Raw genomic sequence first — 25,438 nt, forward strand, 5'->3', positions numbered from 1 at the left:
AAAATCCTGCTCTTATCTTTCTTTATTTCTTTTCCTTTTTGTTTTCATATCCCTCGTGTGTGCTTCTCTTTTTATTTTATTTTATTTTTTTCTTGTTCTGTTCTGTCACCTCTGTGTCCGTCTTCGTAAGCAATTTCGCAATAATTATTTAGAGGGGTCCACACACTACAAGCATTTGCCTTTTCAGTGGATCCCTCTATTTTCTCAGATCTTCATAATGTTTATGATAATTTGCTTATATATATTCCTTTGTTTTACATATGGAAAATAATATCATATATTGTACCTACCTCAATTTATTTTGTTTGTATAACTTTCATTTGCAAATGTCATTGTATTTATTATACGACCATTTTACTTTGTTCTGTTGAAAATGAAATAAAAAATTTGAATTTGAATTTTATTATTTTCTCGCATTTTAGGAAGATAAGGTCCACCAACAATGGCTCTTTAGAATTGATTTTTAATGGAGATAGTTCTATATTTCAGTGAAGAAACGAATTAACATTCCACATGCAGCATTCAACAGTGTTGTAGCTTTCTGGACGTTTAAAAATGTGTATATCAAAAAGCCAACAGTCCAGAGCAAAACCACAAGAAATGCACTGGCGTGCAGATGGGGGAGGGGGGGGGGGGGGGTGATGGGGGGCTTGAAAAGCCATGCCCCCTTCATCTTATTCTCTTTTTCACTGTGTCTCTTCTATATAATTAATCTATATATTTCTTTTTCCATTTATTAGTTTGCTCATTGAATGATAGTAAATGTTTCGATAAGTATTTTGCTATACATATCTATATATTGTGTTTTCTGTTTACGACCCCAATGAAAATGAGCTCTTGAGCTTTTACGTGCTTGTCCTGTCAAGCTGTACGAATCACCGTACCTTATGCATGCTATAATTTTGCATATAGACTTGGCAAAGTCTGGCCCCACTCTTTCCAAATTAGGAACCTCACACTCTGTTGCTTAAAATCTTTATCAAAAGCCACCAGTATTGCGTATTAAACGCGATTTCACTATTGAAAGGCAAAATCACCCTCTTGAAAAGCGCGGTTGCTTTGCTCACTCGCTGTGCTCCACTGCTATCAAGTTACTTTAGACAAAAAAGTATTATGCATCTCTCTCATGAAATTCTGCGTATGGCCCTAGTTGCCACTGACCCCCCCCCCCCAAAAAAAAAGAGATGTTGGTGGGATGTTTACTCCTCCCCCTTCCCGGAATTGCCCTCGGCCAGCCTGGCTACTTTTGTATATTTATTTTAAAAATGTGAAAATTGTAAAATCTGGGGAGATCAGAAAGTATTATCTTGTTTTCATTTGACAGATGCGAGTGATATCTTTAAAGGCATGCTGAAGTTAATCCTGGGTTTGATATGGACGCTGATCGTGAAGTACGCCCTCTCTCTACCGTATTTAGACGACGGTGATGATGGAGGCGACGAACTTATTACACCAAAGCAGGCATTGCTAAGATGGATCCAAAGTAAGATTCCATCTCAAGTACCAATGACTAACTTCACCAAGGATTGGAACAATGGATTGGCCGTAGGTGCTCTTGTAGATGGTGTCGCTCCAGGTGATGACATAATATCGGTGTTAACACCACAGGTGTTAAATTTCAATACAAGACCCATAGAGTTACATATCTAATAACAAATTATGAGATAACTTCATTAATTAGCGTGAAATCTAAAAAATGGGTGTTAAAAGCGATACCAGTTCGTGCCCCTATGTCACATCCTTTGGTGTTAAAAAAACCCTAGAGTTTAAACATAACACCAAAGAGTGTTAAAGTAAAAAGCAAAGGTGTTGTAATTTCTTTTTCAAATTTATGTTTATCCTGTTAGGGTATTCGTCTGTTTATATATTTATTTATTTATTCATTTATTTTTTCATGTTTTATACTTGGAATAGAGGATAGGTATAGTCAGTTGAAAAGTGCTATATAATTCATGTAATTACGTCCTCTATGACGCCATAAAACGTGTGATATACAAAATATAATACAAGAAAATAAAAACAAAAGAATACAGTTGTCCTATAGATGAATGTCTAATATTGTAACACAAATCCCAGATCAGTAGCATGGTAGATGTTTGATTTATTAGTATTTTGGGATATCAGATTATAAAAACCTGACTGAAAGAGCGAAATAATTTTCACTCTTTAAACTGATTGGCCAAAACAGGGGATTAAAATGTGTTGGTGAATAAAATTATGTATCAGACCGATAGAGGTTAAAATCAGGTATAATCTACAAGAATTTGGTTGATCATGACAATAATTTCAGTCGAACACCATTATGTTTGTTCTTTTGACCAATCTTTGTTTAAATGTTGTTCATATTGTTTGAATGCTGTACTTTAGGACTTTATCCTGATTGGAAGGACAACGATCCTAAAGATGCTCTCTTGAATGCAAAGGAAGCGATGAAACTTGCTGAAGATTGGCTTGGAGTACCTCAGGTAAGCCCCCTCCCCCTCCGCCTCTTCTCCTATATATACCGGCTAAAGATCATGACTGGACTACTAGATCAAGCTCGATCTATTATCGGCCTGGTCGGTCGAGCTTGGCAAAGTATATGTGTCAGACTGTACCTTGAGCAGGATCACTCTTTAGATGGGACTTAGGTTCCCACTGCCAAACCATCACCAAGCCTGGTCCAGATAATTATCGACCTTCTCTATTTCGGCATTGTAAATAGGCCAAATCTATACCATGTTCGATATAAGTCGACATCGCTTTGGTTTCGTACTCATATACTTTGAACATTTTGTGAAAGATCACCAATTTTGGAGTTGGGAGCCATAGCGTTGACACCCCAAGCTATCCGATCACCTTGCCGAGCTAGTACGACCTGACTAAAATATCTTGTTTGGGCTTGGACGAGTTGAATTGTTCATCAGCGGGAACATTCTTGCAGATGAGTCATCCCAAAAACCAAGACCTGGAACATATGAAACTACTCACTGTGTACTAAACGATAACCCTATTTTGAAGAAAAAAAAATGGAAATAGAAAATCATGATCAATTATTGTTATCAAATGTAATATTAGCAATACCTTCATGACCTTTTGGGTCAAAAATTAATTTCGAATCGCAGCAACGGAATGGAAACACCATGGTATTTCATCTGATTTTTCAAAACGTCATCATTATTATCATTAGCGAAATTTGGGGAAATGTCGCAAAGAATTTAAAATAATAATATTAATAAACAAGAAATGCGCCGATCATGCAGTTGAGCATTGGAAGCATTAATAAAAGTTAATTAACTTTTTCTAAGAGTCTATTCCGACATTCACTGAATTCAAAGAACAATGTAACCTCTTATTTCAAGGGGAAAATAAAATGTCGTGGGGTATTGTTTTTTAACCGTCTTGACCAATTCATGTATCATAAAAAGAAGGGATTAAAAACCTGATATTAGATTATTATTATTACAATATTCATTTATTTTCTTGTCAATTTATTTTATTTTATTTTCCAATAGGTGCTGGATCCAACTGATATGGTTAATCCCAACTTAGATGAATTGAGTACGATGTGCTACTTAAGTGCTTTTATGAAGGCTAAACTTAAGCCTGGTGCACCAACTAAACCATGTGTTAATGGTGATAACACAAAATAGGTATGGAGCGCTCATACATTTGGTTCAATCACATGGGTGTCGGTCCCGGGGGGGGGGGGGATTAAGAACATAATATTCCCCCAATATTTCAGGTAGGGGGTGGCCTGTGTTGTCATCCTCCAGTAATTTACGGTCGAACATCATAATATTCATGATGAATATAACAAGTATGATCATGAAGATAAGGAGGGAATACAAGATGATCATGATGGTCATACTGACTGTCGTATATAGTACGTATGATGACATTCAATTCTTATTCTCGTAATTTTGTTATGTTTATTGTTATTAAATGAAACCATTCCTTTTTAGAAATTGTTATACATGTATGTATGTATTTATGTATGTATTTATGTATATATATATATATATATATATATATATATATATATATATATATATATATATTTATATATATATATATATATATATATATATATATATATATATATATATTATATATATATATATATATATATATATATATATATATATATATATATATATATATATATATATATATATATATATATATATATATATATATATATATTACATAATTTTATATGAAGCCGTTATTATAGGATTCGGTTAGCATTGATATAATTCTTTTATGAAAGTTTATCCGTTGTAATGTAAATAATGTATATTGAGATTGTAACAGAAATACATATATATTCAATATGAGCTTGTGGAAATTCATCGTTTTTATCTTCTCATATCTCTTCATTATCCAAAATCCGACCAAATCATGTACATTGCTTGATTTATAAATTTCTGTGAGTCTTCAGCAGTAATATCTGCGCAATATTGTGCACAAAAGTTGTAAGTATATTATAGACATTTCAAATGATACAAAATATCTGTTAATTTAATGACATGCTTGAAATCTATGTTGATATACAGCAACTATCCAACAAATTTACACTGTGAGATAATTTAATGGAATTATATATTTGTAATATCCAGAAGCATTTGCCACATTTATACACAATATAGGGCTCTTTAAGCGAATGAAGAAATGACTGCCTGAAAATCTTTCCGCTTGAGTGAGCACCAAAGTTAATTAAAAATTATATCCGCAAAACTTTGAAAAAATATTATTGATATAGGTAGACGTTAATCATAAAGAGCACATGGTCTTTAACTGCGAAGGTTGATTTGAGGATACCGTTTTTTTAATCCTTTAAACTTGTTTCATAGCCAAGAACACTCCCTCTGGCGTCAGTGCTCTCCCCAAAACACGTTTAGACCATTGTAATGATTCTGCTTATCATAATAATAATAATAATAGCTGTATTTATAAAGCACCTTTGCCTGAGGATACAAAGCGCTGCTATTATTACCCCGGCTTTAGCTCGAGCTACCATCACCGGCGCTCAGTGCATGCAAGGAATCAATCCTTCCGGGTACCCATTCACCTCACCTGGGTCGAGTGCAGCACAGTGCGGATAAATTTCTTGCTGAAGGAAAACACGCCATGGTCAGGATTCGAACACAAGACCCTCAGTTTGAAAGGCATGTAGCAGTGATTCGCATGAAATGGCTTAGGCTTGATTTTTCTGCCGTTTTTCATTTTCATTCCTGGGAAATGTGTTGAGAAACAACATTACATGAGTATTTAGAAATGTAAGCCCGTTTAAATGACATAACTTAATAAATAAAAAAAACGTGCAGATGTCTGAAAAACACTTTTGTCATGTTTGTTTCTTTCGATTTGTTTATGCTGAATGACCTCATATCCAGCTGGCACAAAAAGGTAAAATGTACGCTAAAAATGTTTATTTGGGTAACAAAGTTGTTACAAAATGTTAATTGTGTCTGTTTTTATTTCTATTGACTATAAATACAAAAGAAAACAATGTGAGAAATGTACAGCTTGGCTAGTTCCTTTTTCGTCTTTACAGTGTGAAAATGAGCATTTTTGTGCAAACCGATTTCTGCGAGCTCACAAAAATGGACCGTGCTCACTCATACGCAACATTCTGTTTACAGTTTTACTCTCATCATAATAATAGATGAGATCCAACCCCAAGATTATATGTAAAAAATATTTCCATGTTGTATTATTTTCAATTCCCAAGATTTCTTCAAAGTGTAATCTTTTTATTAATACGCACTGCAGAAATAGACTTTAAATGAATAAAAAAATAAACATAAAAAATAAGTATTTCATCGTTCGAAATAGAACAATTAAATGACTGTATGACAGAATGGTGAAATATGACGGAATAGTGAAATGACGGATGATGGAATGGTGGAATGACGGTATGACGAAATGGTGGAATGACGAAATGGTGGGATGACGGTATGACGAAATGGTGGAATGACGGTATGACGAAATGGTGAAATGACGGTATGACGGAATGGTGGGATGACGGTATGACGAAATGGTGAAATGACGGTATGACGAAATGGTGGGATGACGGTATGACGAAATGGTGGAATGATGAAATGGTGAAATGACGGTATGACGAAATAGTGGAATGACGGTATGACGAAATGGTGGAATGACAGTATGACGAAATGGTGGAATGACGGTATGACGAAATGGTGGAATGACAAAATGGTGGGATGACGGTATGACGAAATGGTGGAATGACGGTATGACGAAATGGTGGAATGACGGTATGACGAAATGGTGGAATGACGGTATGACGAAATGGTGGAATGACGGTATGACGAAATGGTGGAATGACGGTATGACGGAATGGTGGAATGACGGTATGACGAAATGGTGGAATGACGAAATGGTGGGATGACGGTATGACGAAATGGTGAAATGACGGTATGACGAAATGGTGGAATGACGGTATGACGAAATGGTGGAATGACGGTATGACAAAATGGTGGAATGACGGTATGACGAGATGGTGGAATGACGAAATGGTGGAAGGCGGGTATGACGAAATGGTGGAAGGCGGGTATGACAAAATGGTGGAATGACGGTATGACGAAATGGTGGAATGACGAAATGGTTGGATGACGGTATGACAAAATGGTGGAAGGCGGGTATGACGAAATGGTGGAATGACGTTATGACGAAACTGTGGAATGACGTTATGACAGAATGACAGTATGACGAAATGGTGGAATGAAGGTATGACGGAATATTGTGGAAGGCGGGTATGACGAAATGGTGGAATGACGGTTTGATGAAATGGTGGAATGACGGTATGACGAAATGGTGGAATGACGGTATAACGGAATGACGGAATGGTGAAATGACGGTATGACGGAATGGTGAAATGACGGTATGACGAAATGGTGGAATGACGGTATGACGAAATGGTGGAATGACGGTATGACGGAATGGTGGAATGACGGTATGACGAAATGGTGGAATGACGAAATGGTGGAATGACGGTATGACGAAATGGTGGAATGATTGTATGACGGAATGGTGAAATGACGGTATGACGAAATGGTGGAATGACGAAATGGTGGAATGACGGTATGACGAAATGGTGGAATGACGGTATGACGAAATGGTGGAATGACGGTATGACGAAATGGTGGAATGACGAAATGGTGGAATGACGAAATGGTGGAATGACGGTATGACGAAATGGTGGAATGACGGTATGATGAAATGGTGGAATGACGGTATGACGAGATGGTGGGATGACGGTATGACGAGATGGTGGAATGACGAAATGGTGGAAGGCGGGTATGACGAAATGGTGGAATGACGGTATGACGAAATTGTGGAATGACGAAATGGTGGAATGACGGTATGACGAAATGGTGGAATGACGGTATGACGAGATGGTGGAATGACGAAATGGTGGAAGGCGGGTATGACGAAATGGTGGAATGACGGTATGACGAAATTGTGGAATGACGAAATGGTGGAATGACGGTATGACGAAATGGTGGAAGGCGGGTATGACGAAATGGTGGAATGACGGTATGACGAAATGGTGGAATGACGAAATGGTGGAAGGCGGGTATGACGAAATGGTGGAATGACGGTATGACGAAATGGTGGAATGACGGTATGACGAAATGGTGGAGTGACGGTATGACGAAATGGTGGAATGACGGTATGACGAAATGGTGGAATGACGGTATGACGAAATGGTGGAATGACGATATAAGAAATGGTGGAAAGACGGTATGACGGAATGACGGTATGACGAAATGGTGGAATGACGATGTGACGAAATAGTGGAATGACGGTATGACGAAATGGTGGGATGACGGTATGACGAAATGGTGGAATGACGGTATGACGGAATGACGGTATGACGAAATGGTGGAATGACGATGTGACGAAATAGTGGAATGACGGTATGACGAAATGGTGGGATGACGGTATGACGAAATTATGGAATGACGGTATGACGAAATGGTGGAATGACGATGTGACAAAATTGTGGAATGACGGTATGACGGAATGGTGGAATGATGGCGGAATGGTGGATGATGACGGTTTTAAGGAATGATAAATTGACTGAATCAATTGACAGACACGGACCTGTTATTTCTCTCCTCGAACCACGACACTCGATCCTGTTGTCATCCATCGTTGTTTTGATGCCGTCATCCATCATCCATTACGCTATCGTCGTTCTGGGGAATGTCAGCCATGCATCCATATTTCCATCGTTTTTATTCTATTGTTGTATGATGTCATAATTCATATTTTCTTGTTCCCTGGTTGTAGCGTCGACAATGACACTATTCAACTTTCATATTTTCATAAGTTATAATTCTATTGTTCCTCGATGTCGTATTTCATATTTCATATTTTCATAATTCATACGTTCATATAATCATACTTCATCTTCTTTTATAATCTTAATTCATATTTCTATTGTTTAGAAGAATAGGGATTAGTTGTGACGTTATAAGTACTATTACCACTGACGACCTTATCGGAATTAAAAATTAGCTACAATAGAATTATGCACATCTTATTCTATTTGACAGCTTGCTAGCGGAGCTGACTCATCAAAACAATTTTACCCATTCTTTTATCTTATTTTCTCATCTTTATTACCGCGTTTGCCAAGGTTCCCCTGTCGAGAGTTAATAAATCGGGGAATTGTTTCATTGAGGTTGTCACTGACAAATTGTCACTATCCGATCGTTACCATAGTAACAGTCAGACTCTTGCTCTTCTTAGCCAATCAAAACGAAAGGACGTTGTTAGATCTGAAAACTTGTCAGACAAATAAAGGTTGGTGAAACGCCTTCCCTATGAAATCGTATTCTTGTATGAATTGCAATAAAGCTTCATCGCAAAATACATTTCAAATTAAAATCGCATGATAATTTATACAGAGCGTATTAATTAAGTAATCATTGCGTTAATTTAGTTTCAGAGTATTTTGCATTTAATTATATATACTAAAACGCTTGCATGCAGGATAATGACTTCGTGGAGATATTGATATGATCACTGTTCACTGCAGTCATTCCTTACTTTTTTCTTCAAATTTGTAGATTTTGAGGAATATTATCCAATGGGTGGAGGGGGGCGAAAAATATATATTTTCCCTTTCCAACTTTGCATGAAAGACTTAATACAAAACTGGCCACGCGAACAGAGCTGTTTTTATATATTAAGCCCTGAAAACGGAATATTTGAAGCATTTTGTCAATCTTGAATATGATGAATTATGTAAGCGCAGAGTACGAGAGGAGTTTTTATATCGATAGTAACTTATTTGTCTATTTCTCAATCCCCTCACACATTCCCAGTCTCTTACTTCCTCTTTGTTTTTATTCTTCTTCTTTTCATTATCCTCTATTCTTAAATCCCACTCCTCCTCCTTTTTTTTCCTTCTACTCATACTTTTCTTCTTCTCCTCCTCCTCCCCCTTCTTATTTTTTCTTCTTTTTTTCTTCTTCTTCTCTTTCTCTTTCCTCTTGTTGCTGTTGTTGTTGTTGTTGTTGTTCTTCTTCTTCCCCTTCATCTTTTTCTTTCACTCTTTTTCTCTTCTCTACGCTATCGCCGCCCATATTAGGGGATGATGTTCTACTCCTATTTGGATCAGCCTATGTGGACATACATTTATTATTTCATGTTTTTTTTAACGATCCTCAGAAAGAGTGAACCAATACTGGACGGTCTTGAAACCTGGATTATAATCACATTAGTCATATATAAATGGCGAGATAAAGAACTTTTTGGTTTTGGTAGTATTTTTTATCGATGAAAACAGGGAATTCCTTGAATGATATCCCAGAAATTGGAAATCCTATCAAATAGAAAGATCTCTTTCAGTTTTCGAATAATTACCTTGTTATATACTTATCGGGATGAGTTCTATTCTAGTATTGTGCATTCGTATCTAGAAAACAAGAGTTAAAATTTAATTTTTGATTAGAAAACTCTTGATATTAATTACCTATTCTATTGAACCTATAATGTACCATTAATAAAAACAGGGCATTCTAACCTCTTTTTGTAATCACTTACATGATGCGTAACGCGAATTGATTGAAAAAAATAAATGCCGACAGGAAAATGGGACACTTAAAGCTTTTTAAATTCAACTATACTGCACTGTATTGTTACCCTACCCTGGAACTCCATTGTTTTCTTAATCCTGCCTCATCTGCCTATTGATTACTGCCGTAATCTCTATCCTAAATCGCCTACTTACAAAGATGGCAGATAAAGAAGTTCCACCACCAACAACAAGGGGAACTTCAGCAATAGTTGCAGCTACAATCAAAGATATCCTCACAGACAAACGTCTCATAAGCCTTATTGAGAACCATGTAGTAAATCACCTTAACAAGTTAAAAGAAGATATCGAGAAGCAAGAAATCCTTGACATGGAATTTACCATCCAGAAGAAGAACACCGAAATTAAAGCACTACAAGATCAACTGGAAACTAACACCAACAGTGTAGCCAGCATGCAAGATAAGTTGAATCAACAGGAACAGTACTCTCGACGAAACTGCTTAAGGTTTTTTGGTATTCCTGAGGTAGCTAATGAGAACACCGATGATCATATCGTCAAGCTGTCGTCAGATGTCTTGGGAATTGAAATGACAAAGCAAGATCTGGAGAGGTCGCATCGCGTTGGGAAATCCCGTGAAGGAAGACCACGAGCTATCATTGCAAAGTTCAAGTCATATCGTAAACGTGATGAAGTCATCAAACAACGACGGAAGCTTGCTGGAACAAGAAAGGCCATCCTGGAAGACCTTACCTCAACGAATGCTGACCTACTACAGAGAGCGAAGAACAATGAACGAATCAAAGCTGCCTGGTCCCTGGATGGTCGGATCTTTGCTATAAGCAAATCAAGTGGAAGTACCAAGAAACTCATCAGATCAAAAGGAGATATTGATCGTATTTAACTCTCTCAAGTTTGTACTCCTGGACGTGGACGATTTTTAATGACTTTTGTTGTTTCACTTTTTTTTCTTTTTAATAATTGGACTCCTGAATTTTTTCTCTTTTTTGTAATTAAACTTTTCTTTTTCTTTTAATGTTTTAAGACTTTGTATTTAATGTTATGTATAGATTGTAACCTTGTAGTAAAGACAAACATTATTACATGTCCATTTTGTAGAGACTTTAACAATGGCATTCACATTCACTCATGTGACATTCATAATACATGCCAATGTCCTTTTCCTAGATGTATCCATTCTGTTTTTCCTTATTTTGAGATAAATGATGATGAATTTATTAATATGCATCATTATGATAACAATCATCTTTATAGTAATCAAGATTTGAATGAATTATATAATACTTTTAATGCAAATGAAGACAATGAATTTGAGTTAGATACTGATTTTAACTGTAAATATTTCTCAGATGATCAATTTGTAGATAGTTTTAAATATATAAATAGTAGTTTTAGTATTTTACATTTCAACTCTCGTAGTTTAAGTAAAAACTTTGATGCAATATCAGAATACTTATCCACTTTATCTTTTAACTTTTCTGTATATGGTTTTTCAGAAACCTGGATTAATAGCAATACCCCTCTCTTATTCAACATAGATGGTTATACATTTGTTAATTCTGATCGTTGTCAAGGGAAAGGAGGAGGAGTAGCTTTATTGATTTCTGATTCCTTAAATTATGTTGTTCGGACAGATTTAATAAGTTGTTCACAATGTTACGAATCACTTTTTATTGAAATATCATTTCAACATACTAAAGATATTATTGTAGGTATTGTTTATAGAAAACCCTCCTCAAACATACTTGAGTTTACTGAATATTTTGAAGATTGTTTAAAAAAAATAAATTCTGAATGTAAGCATGCATACTTAATGGGGGACTTTAACATTGATCTTATGAAATATTCTAATTATGGTCCTGTTAATCAATTTTTAAGTGTTATTCATGCCAACAGTTTCTTGCCTCTTATTAATAAACCATCTAGAATTACTCAATCTTCCTTTTCCCTAATTGACAATATTCTTACTAATAATTTCAACTCCAATATTTCATCTGGTCTATTAGTAAATGATATTTCTGATCACTTCCCGGTTTTCCAAATTTCTAAAAAATACAATTTGATTAAACAAGATTTTATATATTCATGCCAAAACATAAATGAAAACACAATCAATCTTTTCAAAGAAAAACTTGCCATTGCTAATTGGGATGATATATTATTCTGTGAAAACACTGAAATTGTTTATAATAAATTTTTAATGAAATTCAGTAACTTATATAACAATATCTTTCAAAAAGCTTCAAGATCCAAAGAAAAAAGAAAAGCAAAGAAACCATGGATTGATTTGACACTGTTAAAACAGATGAGGAAAAGGAATAGACTATTTAAAAAATATCGTGAAAATCCTAATGAGATTTCTAAGAAAAAATATGTGAAAATACGTAATTTTGTAAATACAGCACTAAAGAATGCTCGTAAAAGATTTTACGAACAAAAGTTTAAAGAGTCTAGTGGTAATTTGAAAAAGACATGGATCATTATTAAAGAAGTACCGCTATTATTTTTAATATTCATAAATGACCTACCGAACTGTACAAATAAATTAAAGTTTCTACTTTTTGCGGATGATACCAACATATTAATTTCTGATGATTCAATACTATCTTTAAATAATGTTATAAACACTGAGCTAAAAAACGTAACTGACTGGTTTCATTCAAATAAACTATCTTTAAATATGGATAAATCAAATTATATATATTTCTCTCTCAATAATACTTCTCAAAATACTTCAGATTTTTTACATATCAAAATGAACAATCATAATATTAAACGTGTAGCTCATTTAAAATTTCTAGGTGTCATAATTGATGAAAAACTTTCATGGAAAAATCACATTTTAGATATCACAAACAAAATTTCAAAAAACGTTGGTATCATCCGCAAACTCAGCATATTTTTACCCCAAAATATTCTTTTTACTCTGTATAATACTCTTATATTACCCTATATATCTTATTGCAATGTAGTATGGGCTAACACATATCCAACTAAATTGAACCCAATATATATGTTACAAAAAAAGATAATTCGCATATGTACATTCTCATCTAGATTAGCCCATTCAAAAGAATTATTTATCAAATTCAATATTCTTACTGTATTTCAACTGAATTCATATCACTGTGCAATATTACTTTTCAAACATAAACACAATATACTTCATGAATCATTATCTTCGATGCTTATTGTAAATTCATCTGTGCATGATTATAACACAAGAAATAAAAATAAATATCATTTGTGGACTGTTAATAAAAATTATGTATCATTTTCATTTAGACATCATGCACCAGTCGTGTGGAATAATCTCCCCATTGCAATAAAGTCTCTCAACTCAATGTATGCTTTCAAAAGAAAATTGAAATTATATTTAATCACTAGTACTTAAATTCTGTCTTTACTGCACTGCCTGTTATTGTTTTGGGTTTGTGCGGTCTTTGTATCTTGTTGTGTTCTGCTTTGTTTTCATTATAAAATTATATGCCCATTACCTATTCATAAATTTTCTTTATTAAATATGATTTATAAATTGATTTAATCTAATTCTATACTATGTTATCAAGGGTGGTTATCCAGACAATTCCTTTTGGTTTTTTATGACCGCCCTATTCCAATAATGATGTGTTCTTTTTATATTATATATCGTATTTTAATATTATATTTAAAAATTTTCACTGCTCAAGTTTTCTTTTTACGCAATTGTATGATATGTGTAAGTTTTATTGGAATTGAATAAATGAATTGAATTGAATTGAAAAAAAAAAGTAATTATATAGAAAACAAAGGAAAGGACCTTCTCAGTTTCGGTAGAACTGTATATTGATGATAACATATTCCTTGAAATCATATAGGAAATCTTATTCACAGAACTGGAAAAAACGCTCTCGGTTTTCGAAGTGGTCAATTATTGGCCAAAAGCACCTGTGTTACTTGTGATTTCGTTATCGGGATTAGTTTCACTTTTGTATTTCACGTTCGTTTATCTAGTAAATAAAAAGACTATCAGCCAACTTTTGAATGACATTGTACATGATTGTTTCTCTGTCGTGCGATCCACTGCGATTGGCCTTTCGTAGCTAATCGCGAAAAATTTTGAGCCGTCCAAAATTTTTTATACATGTACAATCAAAACGATTCTCATATGCACAACTGACATAGAGATCTGATACGATCTAAAACGATTACTCCACGTTTTAGACCACGGTTTCAATCATGGTGCAAATCTTGACGGTGGAAACTAGGTATTCTATGTACAATAAGGCGAGGCCCTGAAAACGGATCACCTAAGCACCAATATCTCATATCGAACTAAACAATCATAGTAACCTTTTCTTTTAATTAATATTTAGCCTTATTATTTTCATACTTATTGCGCAAATCCGTTTTCATTATCTGTAGACTCTTTATCACTCAATTGATCAATTATTTGTAAGTAGTATATACATTTTTTTTATTCAGGGCCCTCAAGGACACTTGGTAGTTGGTATGACTGATCAGACCACCCTGATTGAAAAAAATTGAAAATAAAATAAAATATAAATAACACTATGTGCGAGTGTGAAGTACGAGGTAATCATTTTCCGTAAGTGAACAGGATCCGCATCTAAATAAAAAGAAAAAAAAATAGTGTGAGCGCAAAGTGAGAGCTGAAATTCTTATGTAGCCTCCTGACCTGTAAAAATGACATTTTAGGGACTGTGTGGAATATAGTGAATACGATAAGTTTGCCACTAAAGACCAATCCTTTTTTTGCTGCCGATATTGAGAGGGGGTGGGGCATGGGACCGCTTCCCCCCCACCCTGTATACGCCTGCCTACGGCTATATGTATGGGATAGGTTAATTGATAAGAACGATACGTCGGGTTCGTGTTGAAAACTTTACTGATTGTTGACATGTATATATTTTCAGGTGTGTGCATTTCCTATCTACTCAGTGTGTTTACTCTGTTTCTTTAAAGCTCTAACATGCACACTCCTGTATAAAATAGATAAGAAAAGAGGGGACTGTAGATCGGTGACTTCGGTTTCTATATATTTCTTCTATAGGCATGTACATGCACGCAACCTTATTATATAGAAGTCAGAATGGTTTAGATGGTTGGTTCAAAAGCGCGTCTCAATTTCTGCTCGAGCACCGATTTCCTATCATTAGTATCTGGATTCACGTCTGCTTTTACCGCCAAAAGTGCAACCAAACTACTTGGATTTTTCTGTAACTAATCATATCGATTTAGAAGCAGAACTAATTCCTTACGTTTAAACTTTTTGAGAGTACATCCCAAGTCTGAAGGTCACATGATCCGTGTTCTTCGAGTCGGCGAGGAAGTGCTTCATGTGTAATTCTTTTTTTTCCCTCATTGGCTTAAACCATCAGTCATGATTTTTATCGCTTGCAGACTAAAATCAAATTCTTTCGGGAAAGAGATCGTGAAAGCAGAAGATCCCTTCAGAATATAGTGCAGCAGTCATCAATACATTCACAATATTATATACACATCACTCTCTCTCTTTCCCTCTTTTGGAATTGCCGAGGAACCATTTAATACAGGATCCCTGTAAAGAGGTCATCAGGGATTATTTGCAGTACAGAACCACTTTTTTCTCTTTCTGAGTGAAGGATTTACTACCCCGCAATCACTCTTCACATCGCATCTCACCCGAAGAGTTCGTCTACATTCCACAACTTGGGTGCACTCTTCACAGATAGAGGGTCCGAGAACAGGTAGCAAAAACTCTGTATTACCCTTTCAATCTTTCAGGATTCTTAACAGGAAAGCTGCGTTTGGAATACGACGTCGTTATCACATACCGTTCTTCCTCTTACAGTTACACTAGTATTTCATTATAGGTGAGTATATTTTATCCTTTCTTATATATGATAACGATTTTTTTTTAATTCACCACACCTCATAATAACAGCACCAAAACTCGAATGGGGTTCTTGGTAAGTTAGTTTTGTGGGCAAGCATTGTCTGTCAGCTTGTTGTACACGCTCCAACGCTTCTTATTGCAAAGGGACTGTAAATACAATACTAGAGTTTCACAAATTGAATAGAATGAATTGGATCGCGTCAGGATCAGTCCAGGGTTCGGAAGCTCGGTTCATAAATGCTATTATCATTCCTATCTAGGGATATCATAAACCAAGGATTATATAGATCAAGACAACACTAACATGCGAACGGAACATACATAGGCCAAATATACTTCTTCAAGAAAAGTATAGCTCGATCTCGGACTTTAATATGTTGTATTGAAATTCGCACTTGTGCATGTGTTATGTTGAGAACTGATGTCAACAACACTTGGCATCGATTCGAGAAGTATAATTCAATCAATTCTGTATTGAGGTGAGTATATCCATTTATCGCTTCATAATATTCTTCATGTGCACATGTAGTGCAGTTGGGCGGGGCATATGTTGTCCGTGTTGAATAGCAATATATAGGCTGTTTGTGCACCACATGTTGATATGTTATTATGGAAACGCGATATTTGCGAATATGAATAGTTTCTTATTATGTGTGGAATTGTACGTCGGTTTTTATGTGTATTCAATTGATATCACTGCGGCGAAGGCCTACTCACGTTCATACATGTATTTATACTCGGTTTTCCCCACACACTATAAATGCCGTGTAGTGAATTATGGAATTATCACTGGAATTATCGTCGCGATTGCGCATGGTTAGAATATTACTTGTACTTCACGGTTCATAGAACTATTTACTCGTGTACCATAACAAGTATCTGAACAAAACCTTTAACACTATAAACACTACAGTTTGTTTTTATGGTGACACACATGGGGAACGGGATTATTATTCATATTTCATAATTGTTTACAGAAGTAAGTTGCAGTGTAGTAGTAGTAGTAGGACTAGTAGTGGTAGTAGTAGTGGTAGTAGTAGTAGTAGTAGTAGTAGTAGTAGTAGTACTAGTAGTAGTACTAGTAGTAGAAGAAGAAGTAGTGGTAGTAGTAGTAGTACGTAGTAGTAGTAGTAGTAGTAGTAGTAGTAGTAGTAGTAGTAGTAGTAGTAGTAGTAGTAGTAGTAGTAGTAGTACTAGTAGTAGTACTAGTAGTAGAAGAAGAAGTAGTGGTAGTAGTAGTAGTACGTAGTAGTAGTAGTAGTAGTAGTAGTAGTAGTAGTAGTAGTAGTAGTAGTATTAGTAGTAGTAGTAGTAGTAGTAGTAGTAGTAGTAGTAGTAGTAGTAGTAGTAGTAGTAGTGGTGGTAGTAGTAGAAGAAGAAGAAGAAGAAGAAGTAGTAGTAGTAGTAGTAGTAGTAGTAGTAGTAGTAGTAGTAGTAGTAGTAGTAGTAGTAGTGGTGGTAGTAGTAGAAAAAGAAGAAGAAGAAGAAGAAGTAGTGGTAGTAGTAGTAGTAGTAGTAGTAGAAGTAGTAGTAGTAGTAGTAGTAGTAGTACTAGTACTAGTAGTACTAGTAGTAGAAGAAGAAGTAGTGGTAGTAGTAGTAGTAGTAGTAGTACGTAGTAGTAGTAGTAGTAGTAGTAGTAGTAGTAGTAGTAGTAGTAGTAGTAGTAGTAGTAGTAGTAGTAGTAGTAGTAGTGGTGGTGGTAGTAGTAGAAGAAGAAGAAGTAATAGTATATAGTAGTAGTAGTAGTAGTAGTAGTAGTAATAGTAGTAGTAGTAGTAGTAGTAGTAGTAGTAGTAGTAGTAGTAGTAGTAGTAGTAGTAGTAGTAGTAGTAGTAGTAGTAGTAGTAGTAGTGGTGGTAGTAGTAGAAAAAGAAGAAGAAGAAGTAGTAGTAGTAGTAGTAGTAGTAGTAATGTAGAAGAAGGAAAAGTATCTGTAGCAGAATGTGTAACATTATAGTGAGCAACATTATGGTGCAATTATGATAGCTGTATAGTATTCATTAGACCTACAACACTTTTTTTTACTTCTTTCACAGGCCCCCTTCCTCCAAAAATACGAAAATATTGAACTTAGGAACACAATGAATGGATGTAATTTACTTTTGACCGATTTGGAAGTTCGTACATTGTAGACAATCATTGACGGGTATATGTATGGAATTGAAACGGTATGGTGATGATATTATGATGACATTCCAATGAACTTCTGGGTCTATTGTCCTTCCGATGAGCCTGTTTAATTCTGTTGATTGTACGGAAAAAAGAAGAAGCTGTAAATGGGTTTCTAGTTTACCAACGTCAACTTTAATCGATTGTGTAGAACTAGAGCCTTTGTTTGTCACGCAATGTATTTTTTCTAGATTGGAAATTTCACTCATTTCATATTTGTATTTTATGTTTTATAGAATAATGCAATATTCGTAAGCTTGTCCTCCTAATGATGTCGCAAGGGGTAAATGATTGGGCCTGGTTTGGGGGTAATGCACACTTTCTGAATATTTGCGAGCGACATTCATGTTTGAATAAGTAGGCCTAATTATCTGAAAGAGTCAACCATGGAAACTGTTCTCGGAAACTCTGTGAAACTTAATAATTATGTTTGAAAACACAACGCACTTTATGAAAAACTTTTAGGACGTGCTTCGCTCCAGCCCAACCCTAAGTAACAATATGCAAGTGGTTCCACCACACACGTCAGTTCTGATGGTTCTTTTATATATGACATGACATTCAATAAAATTGACATTGTCAATGATTTTGAGAAAACTTGGCGACAAACATTGCTGCTAAAAAATAAGTAATAAAGAAATAATATAGAAAATTCTGACGAAGTTTATAGGTGATCTATCATAGACAGACCACAGACACTGGATGCACCCGGATGAGCTACCAGGCACTGGACACACGATGCAGCTGCATTCTGCGGACCACCCTATAACCCATACCTTTGCAGCTCCAAATAGTCTTGTTCTTGCTTTGTAACTATACATACATAGACGGAGGAGGTATTAAATGTTTGGGGCAACTTTTGATGATTATTTGTTCACTTTTACCTCCCTAGATATACTGGGATAGACCCTTTATTTGAGTGACCATGGGATATAATAGTTCTGACCATCAGTCAAACATTCGATTCTCAAACTTTTGACGAATGACCATGAAGAACAATGCTGTAGACTGTCTGAATCTTTCCACGGTGTTAAAGGATCTGTCATGCACCCTCTAAAAAGGACTGGGTAAAAAGTTGCCCAATATTGGATTAATAGGGAACAAGCAAGTTTGTTGAGTAACAAAAAGCACGTTTCATAGGGTATTTTTAACACAACATTGCATAACTTTATACGGAATTCAGCCTTATCTTACCCATCAAACTATGCATGTTCCATTATATGATAATGATCCACAGCATTTTTATTGCGCCATATTTCTGTTAAAATATTTCTAGGCACAGGCTAATCCAATTAAATTAACTTCATTTCTATATATCTTCTGAAGGTTTGAGGGATGATTTGAGGAGTCCAATGCTGTCAATTTTACGGAGCTAAGAAGGGAGGGAGTAAGGCGCGGTCTAAAAAGTATCCCGTATACTTTTATTTTGTCACAATTTATTCAAACATTAATTCATTTTCAGCGTCTTGACTTCTAAAACAGCTGAATATCAAATTAATTTTACTTACTGATAGAAAAATTCTAAAAGTTTAGTATATCAAATACTGATATCAGTCACAATTTTCTTTTTTAAAATCAGAATGCATGTATTATATACGGCCTGCAGAGGTGCATACTTATGTAGCCTACATGTTATCATGTCCCTGTATATAACTACGACTAAATCATATGCCTACATCATGAAGATACCACAAAGATATATAGACAACACATAAAAAGTACTATCTTGTCTAAGATCACACCAGCATATTGTGACAGGACGGAAAAATATAGACCATTTGAGACATCATTTTTGAAAGTGTATGGTGTCTGTGATATTAACATGAGAGGAGAACTTAAAATAAACATGAATTAAAGACAGTGGTGTACCGTAGGTCACGACATGGGGGGGGGGGGCACCAGCAAATTTTTTTAGTCACTTAGTTCGCGTGTTCAGCAGTTGCCACGTATACTGACCTAATAAAGACATTTTAAGGACAGTGCCTTTAAACGGATATGTATCTCACCGTCCAAATAATGCGAGCGCGAAACGCGAGCTTAAAATTTAATATTCAGACCTAAAAAGGGACATTATAAGCAAATTTTTGTAATCATGATACGTACCTGTCTCGCAAAATAATGCGAGCGCGAAGCACGAGCTGAAATTTTTGTATATATTGACCCCAAACAGGCATATTTTAAGGACTATTTTTTAAGGAATCAATTAAGAGTATACATATCTCACCATAGCCGTCTAAAGCGAGTGCCAAACGCTTGCTGATTTTGTTAGAATTACATCTAAATACATGAATTACTTTTTGTAGTCATTGTAATCATGATTATCATACACATCTCACTAATCAAATATTGCGAGCGCGAAGCTGAAAATTTAGGAAATTCAGATCTGAAGAGGGACATTCTAAGGCTTGTTTGTAGGAATTCACTAAGATCATACGTATTTCACTAACCAAAAGATTCGAGCGCGAAGCGCGAGCTGAACATTTTTTATATTCAGATCAGAAAAAGGAATATTTTAAGGACTGATTTTAGGAATTAATGAAGATCGGACATATCTCACCAATCCACTAATCCGAACGTAAGCACGGACAGGAAATTTTTATATCAAGAACTTAAAATGGGGCAATCACCTAAGTAGTAATAAAAAAGAAGCATATGTCACTACATAAAACAATTAAATAACTCGAAGTGCGAGGAAATATATTTGGTGTATATAGACTTGAAAACGGAAGGTTTTACTTTTAGTACAACAGGATCATATATCTCGTAAAACAGACAATACGAGCACCAGGAACAAACCTGAGCAAATTTATGTTTCATAACGTTATGAAAAAAAATGTTTCGTATGTAATAATTATAACATAACATAATTATAATAAAATTTAACATTATAATGAACAATATTTTTTTCTTTCCCACTACGTTTCTCTTCCTTTCTCCCTCCTTTTCTCCTTCCCCCTTTTTTGGCCAGCCGATGGGGGGGGGGGGGCACGTGCCCCCATGCCCCCCGTAGCTACGCATCTGATTGAAGATGATCATAGTGATTATAAAGATAATAATATATTTTTGTACAGATTTAAAGTTGGTTGGGTGTTTAGTTTTGAGGATAGTGGTGGTGAAATGGTATTAAGCCCTCCAGTCTTTATACGGATATTACAATATGGTCGCCGTATTTGCTCAAGTAAAGAATAAAATGAAATGATTATCATGAAGGTAACATACCAAGCGTGATAAACCACAATGATTAATGTTAAATCAGGGAAGTGGGAGTTACTCCCACAAAGTATCATGCATGGACAAGCACGAGAAGAAGTTGGTGTAAATATGTGAGCTTTTCAACCCCTTTGTGACTTAGTGATGATTAATAACATACTGAGATAGGAAAATAAGCTTGCATTTGTTGAAAATAATATGATCTGAACATATCAAATTGGTAAAATAAGACAAACAAAACCCGTTCATCAAAATCGGTCAAGGAATATAAACAAAGGTATGACCTTTTTATGTTTGGCATTATTTTGGTGAAAGGGTTCTATATGCATGCCTTCATGTCAGATCCCCATTTATTCTTTTATATTTTTATTTTGAAATTATATTCATTCAAATTCTGTCCTCCATTAATACACCATTGCTGCAACTTATTTCGTTACAATTCAAGATACATATCATACACATTTAGAAAATATGAAATATGTTGGTCTCTTTAATTTTTCTGATCACTTGTAAATGTTTTAATTTGTTCTTCAGTCTTCACTATATAATGAATACATGAATATAACAAAAAATTAGTAATTATGGTTTAATGTAAAAGGGAAAGAGAAAGAGAAAGGGAAGGGGAGGGGGAAGAAAGGGATATGACGTCATCAGCCTACCTATTGTATATTTATGACCGCGAGCAATACTGTTTTCACAATATATTTGCTAAATTTAAAATTCAATAACTAAAAAAACTGTTATCAGATTTTGCTTATTAAAAGTTATTTTTCAGAGTTTTACTCTGTGAATTTTACTGTATATATTTAGATTATTTTCAGCCCGGAGAACCCCTTTACTGTACCATTCGCATTCGTACTATGCCGCCTTAGTTTAACATTCTGTTTATAACTTATGTACTTTGTTTCATGCATGTTTTTATCACACATAAAGATTAATTCCTGTTAATAGGATCAATGTTAGTTCTCAGCCGTGATCTGAAGTTACGATCGATACCGCTGATTATCGGCGGGGAAGGGTCAGTGCATTGGCTGATATTACTTTTTACTGAATGAAATTATTTCAAAGATTTTGATTCACATTGCGGAAAGGAATGATTTTCTCTAAATTATTGGCCTAATAAATTAATAAACAGGCGTTTATTCCCTTCCATTCGAGTGACTTTGGTTTGCTCTGGTCATGGGTCCGTGCTATGATAATGTCATTGCAGTGTGAAATTATAGACCTATGGTGAAATCAAACATAATTTGACACGACCCGCTGCACCTCAAGATCTTTCGGTTGTAGCGATTCTCGGAAAACCTTGAAAAGTTTCCCTTTTTTAAAGATTTTTGTAAGGTTTCAGCGATCTGTCTGATCCTCGAAGGTATGTTAAATACATGGGATATGTATTTCCAGTCATCGTCCTCAATAAATTCAATGGAATCCACCTCCATATAAGCATACGTAAACACAAATATCACTTTACCAATTGACATTTGTATTTACATGTGTATATAGGTCATCTGAGAACCTGTAAAAAAGGACACCCATGATTTCGACCTGAAAATTGATATCTTACACAGGAACGCTATTTTTTTTTTTTATATCTCACCAATTACGGGATATAACACAATTCGGTCGATGGTTTCACAAAATGTGTTCCCATCAGATAATTTCACAACATCGCTTGTAAAATGGTGAGCCAAGTTTAAGATGAGTTTGACTTTGCCCTTTTATTCCCCTCCCGTTCTATTTGACTTTCCTCGACTTGTTCATTTTTTTTTATTGGGTAGCTTCCCTCATTCACCACCTCTCCCTCTTCCAGTCTCCACGACACTGCCGCTCAGTTTGGAGATGATCTAAAGTCAAATTCGAGGGCGCACCTTTTATAAGCAGTTTACTTGCCTTTTGAGTTACATCATTAATTTTATAGGCCTAACGGTTCAAATTTGCGAAATGTCTGAGAACAGTTAGGATCAGATAACAGTGGAATAAGTTTAGACTGTTTAGTGTATTCAATTTGTAATCGCATTTACTTGGTAATTACACAAGTTTCATTTGAGAACTTCAAGAGCCTTTGGATACAAATTTGCCCTTTAGTCCAAGTAGAATAGGGTCGTTTAGAAAGTACCAAGTACAATCAAATACAACGAGGGTCGTCTTGGGTAAAGGATTTCCTCTCCGTACACACACAGACGGTAGTCTGCAGGCACAGACTCTGATTGAAACTTTGATCAACAAGTGTGTCTCCATGCAAAGACTAGCACATACAAAACTTGCTGTTGCAATTCAATTCCTGAGCGAGAGCCTTCAGTTCACAAGGCAAGAGTAGGCTGCACATTCAGTCCCTTAAACTCGAGTGAAGGGGTTTGCACAGCAGACTACTCAGACGGTTGGGGGGGGGGCAAGTGGAGGGCAAAATAAACTGTTTCGGGCAAGTGCTCTTATGCTGTGTAAACCCTGATGCACTCTAGGAAAATGGTCTTTATAGCATATTTAAACATAAATATTAATGATAATAAAAAAAGTCTCTGCCAATTATGTGTACATGCAGAGGGTCCATCTCCTTCAACAGCAAGTTCTATGTGTGCTCGTCTATTGTCCCTATTGTAAACATCAACCTGTTGATCAAAGCTTCAGTTAGGGTCTCTGCATGCAGACTAGGCGAGGAATATATGATTTATATGTATTATTTACAAATTACTCTCCATTTCTTCTTCATACCTAAAAAAATTATTCGGGGGGGGGGGACGCTTGCAAATGATGCGCCCCATTTCCTTCGTTCTCGCCACAAACAGACGATATGTCAGTGGGTCCAAAACACTGATCTGTATACTATTCAGATCAGTGGTCCAAAATGACCCTGTTCCATACAATGTATGGTACAATGAAAGAAGAAACTTTGATGGAGTTTTCCCGAACTTTCTCAGGAGAGAAAGAAGAGAAGCAGCCACCCAATACGATAACGAGGGTCAAGTATCCAAGTCGTACAAAACAAATCCTATTATGTTAACAGAGTGGGAGTGGCCCGAGGTTGGGAGAGATTTGGGGTTTCGTGAGAATATAGTCATGGAATATAGATATTTGAAGGGGGGGGGGGGGGTTATAACCTAGCACGTTTAGGCCTTTTTTAGTCGAGGGGATTTGCTACACTAATGTTTTAGGTAATGTGTGATTTGTGAATATACGGAGAAAGGGAGAGATTTAAAGGGATGCTCCAGGCTGAAGATAATTATATTTCAATGGTAAATTTCACAGAACAAAATGCTGAAAATATTATCAAAATCGGACAACAAATAACGAAGTTATTGAATTTTAAATATTTGCAATATTCCAGTGAAACAGTTCTAGGCATGTCTTCATGAATATTCATTAGATGGGCTGATGATATCATATCCCCACTTGTTCTGTTGTATATGAAATTAGGTTTATTCAAAAAATTTCAACCAAGAACTAAAACAATTGGATTGACAACTGATTATTCGCATTAGTTATTTATTGCCGCAACTTATTTCATCATAATGGAGACGCATCATTTACACATGTATGAAAAAATGAAACATGTATGATTTCATGTAATAACATAAGAAAAAGGAAAGTGGGATGTGACATCATCAGCCCACCTAATATACATGTATATTCATGACGACTTGAATATAACTGTTTTCACAAAATATTGCTTAACTTTAAAATTCAATAACTTCGTTATTTGTTGTCCGATTTTGATGAAATTTTCAGCATTTTGCTCAGTGAATTTTATTGTATTTATTTAGATATAAATATTGTCAGCCCGGACCATCCCTTTAAGAGAGAGAAATGTGGGGAGCGGGGAAGGGGGGGGGGGGGTGGGGTAAAAACTTGGAGCATGGACAAAAAATCGAGTGAAACTTTGGTTTCGTTCATTAAAGCTATCGGAAATTGCTCTTAAAATTTACCCCTTCTTACTTAATAGATGATTAAAATATTTCTTGTGGTACTTGCAGGATGAGGTTCGATTATGGATATCAATGTGTTAAGACCATAGAGTTTAGGTTTATATAACTCTATGGTTAAGACTCGTCGTCACTCGCGAGTGAACCCGTTATTTAAATGGGCGACACTACATAGCGTATTCCGATAAA

At 35.4% G+C, this 25,438-nt stretch overlaps 1 protein-coding gene across 2 annotated transcripts in view; it reads left to right on the forward strand.

The window, feature by feature from the left end:
* The window catches only part of LOC129256510 (filamin-A-like), a 4,954-nt gene extending 1,023 nt beyond the window's left edge, over positions 1-3,931 (forward strand). For both annotated transcript variants that reach the window (XM_064097853.1, XM_054894693.2), the window contains exons 3-5: positions 1,325-1,576; positions 2,368-2,465; positions 3,495-3,931. In XM_064097853.1, coding sequence (XP_063953923.1) covers positions 1,325-1,576; positions 2,368-2,465; positions 3,495-3,632 — 488 coding nt within the window. In that variant the 3' untranslated portion in view covers positions 3,633-3,931. The remainder of the gene's footprint in view (positions 1-1,324; positions 1,577-2,367; positions 2,466-3,494) is intronic.
* Positions 3,932-25,438: the final 21,507 nt, after the last annotated feature.

Source organism: Lytechinus pictus, chromosome 3 (assembly GCF_037042905.1).
Source record: "Lytechinus pictus isolate F3 Inbred chromosome 3, Lp3.0, whole genome shotgun sequence".
NCBI lineage: Eukaryota > Metazoa > Echinodermata > Echinoidea > Temnopleuroida > Toxopneustidae > Lytechinus > Lytechinus pictus.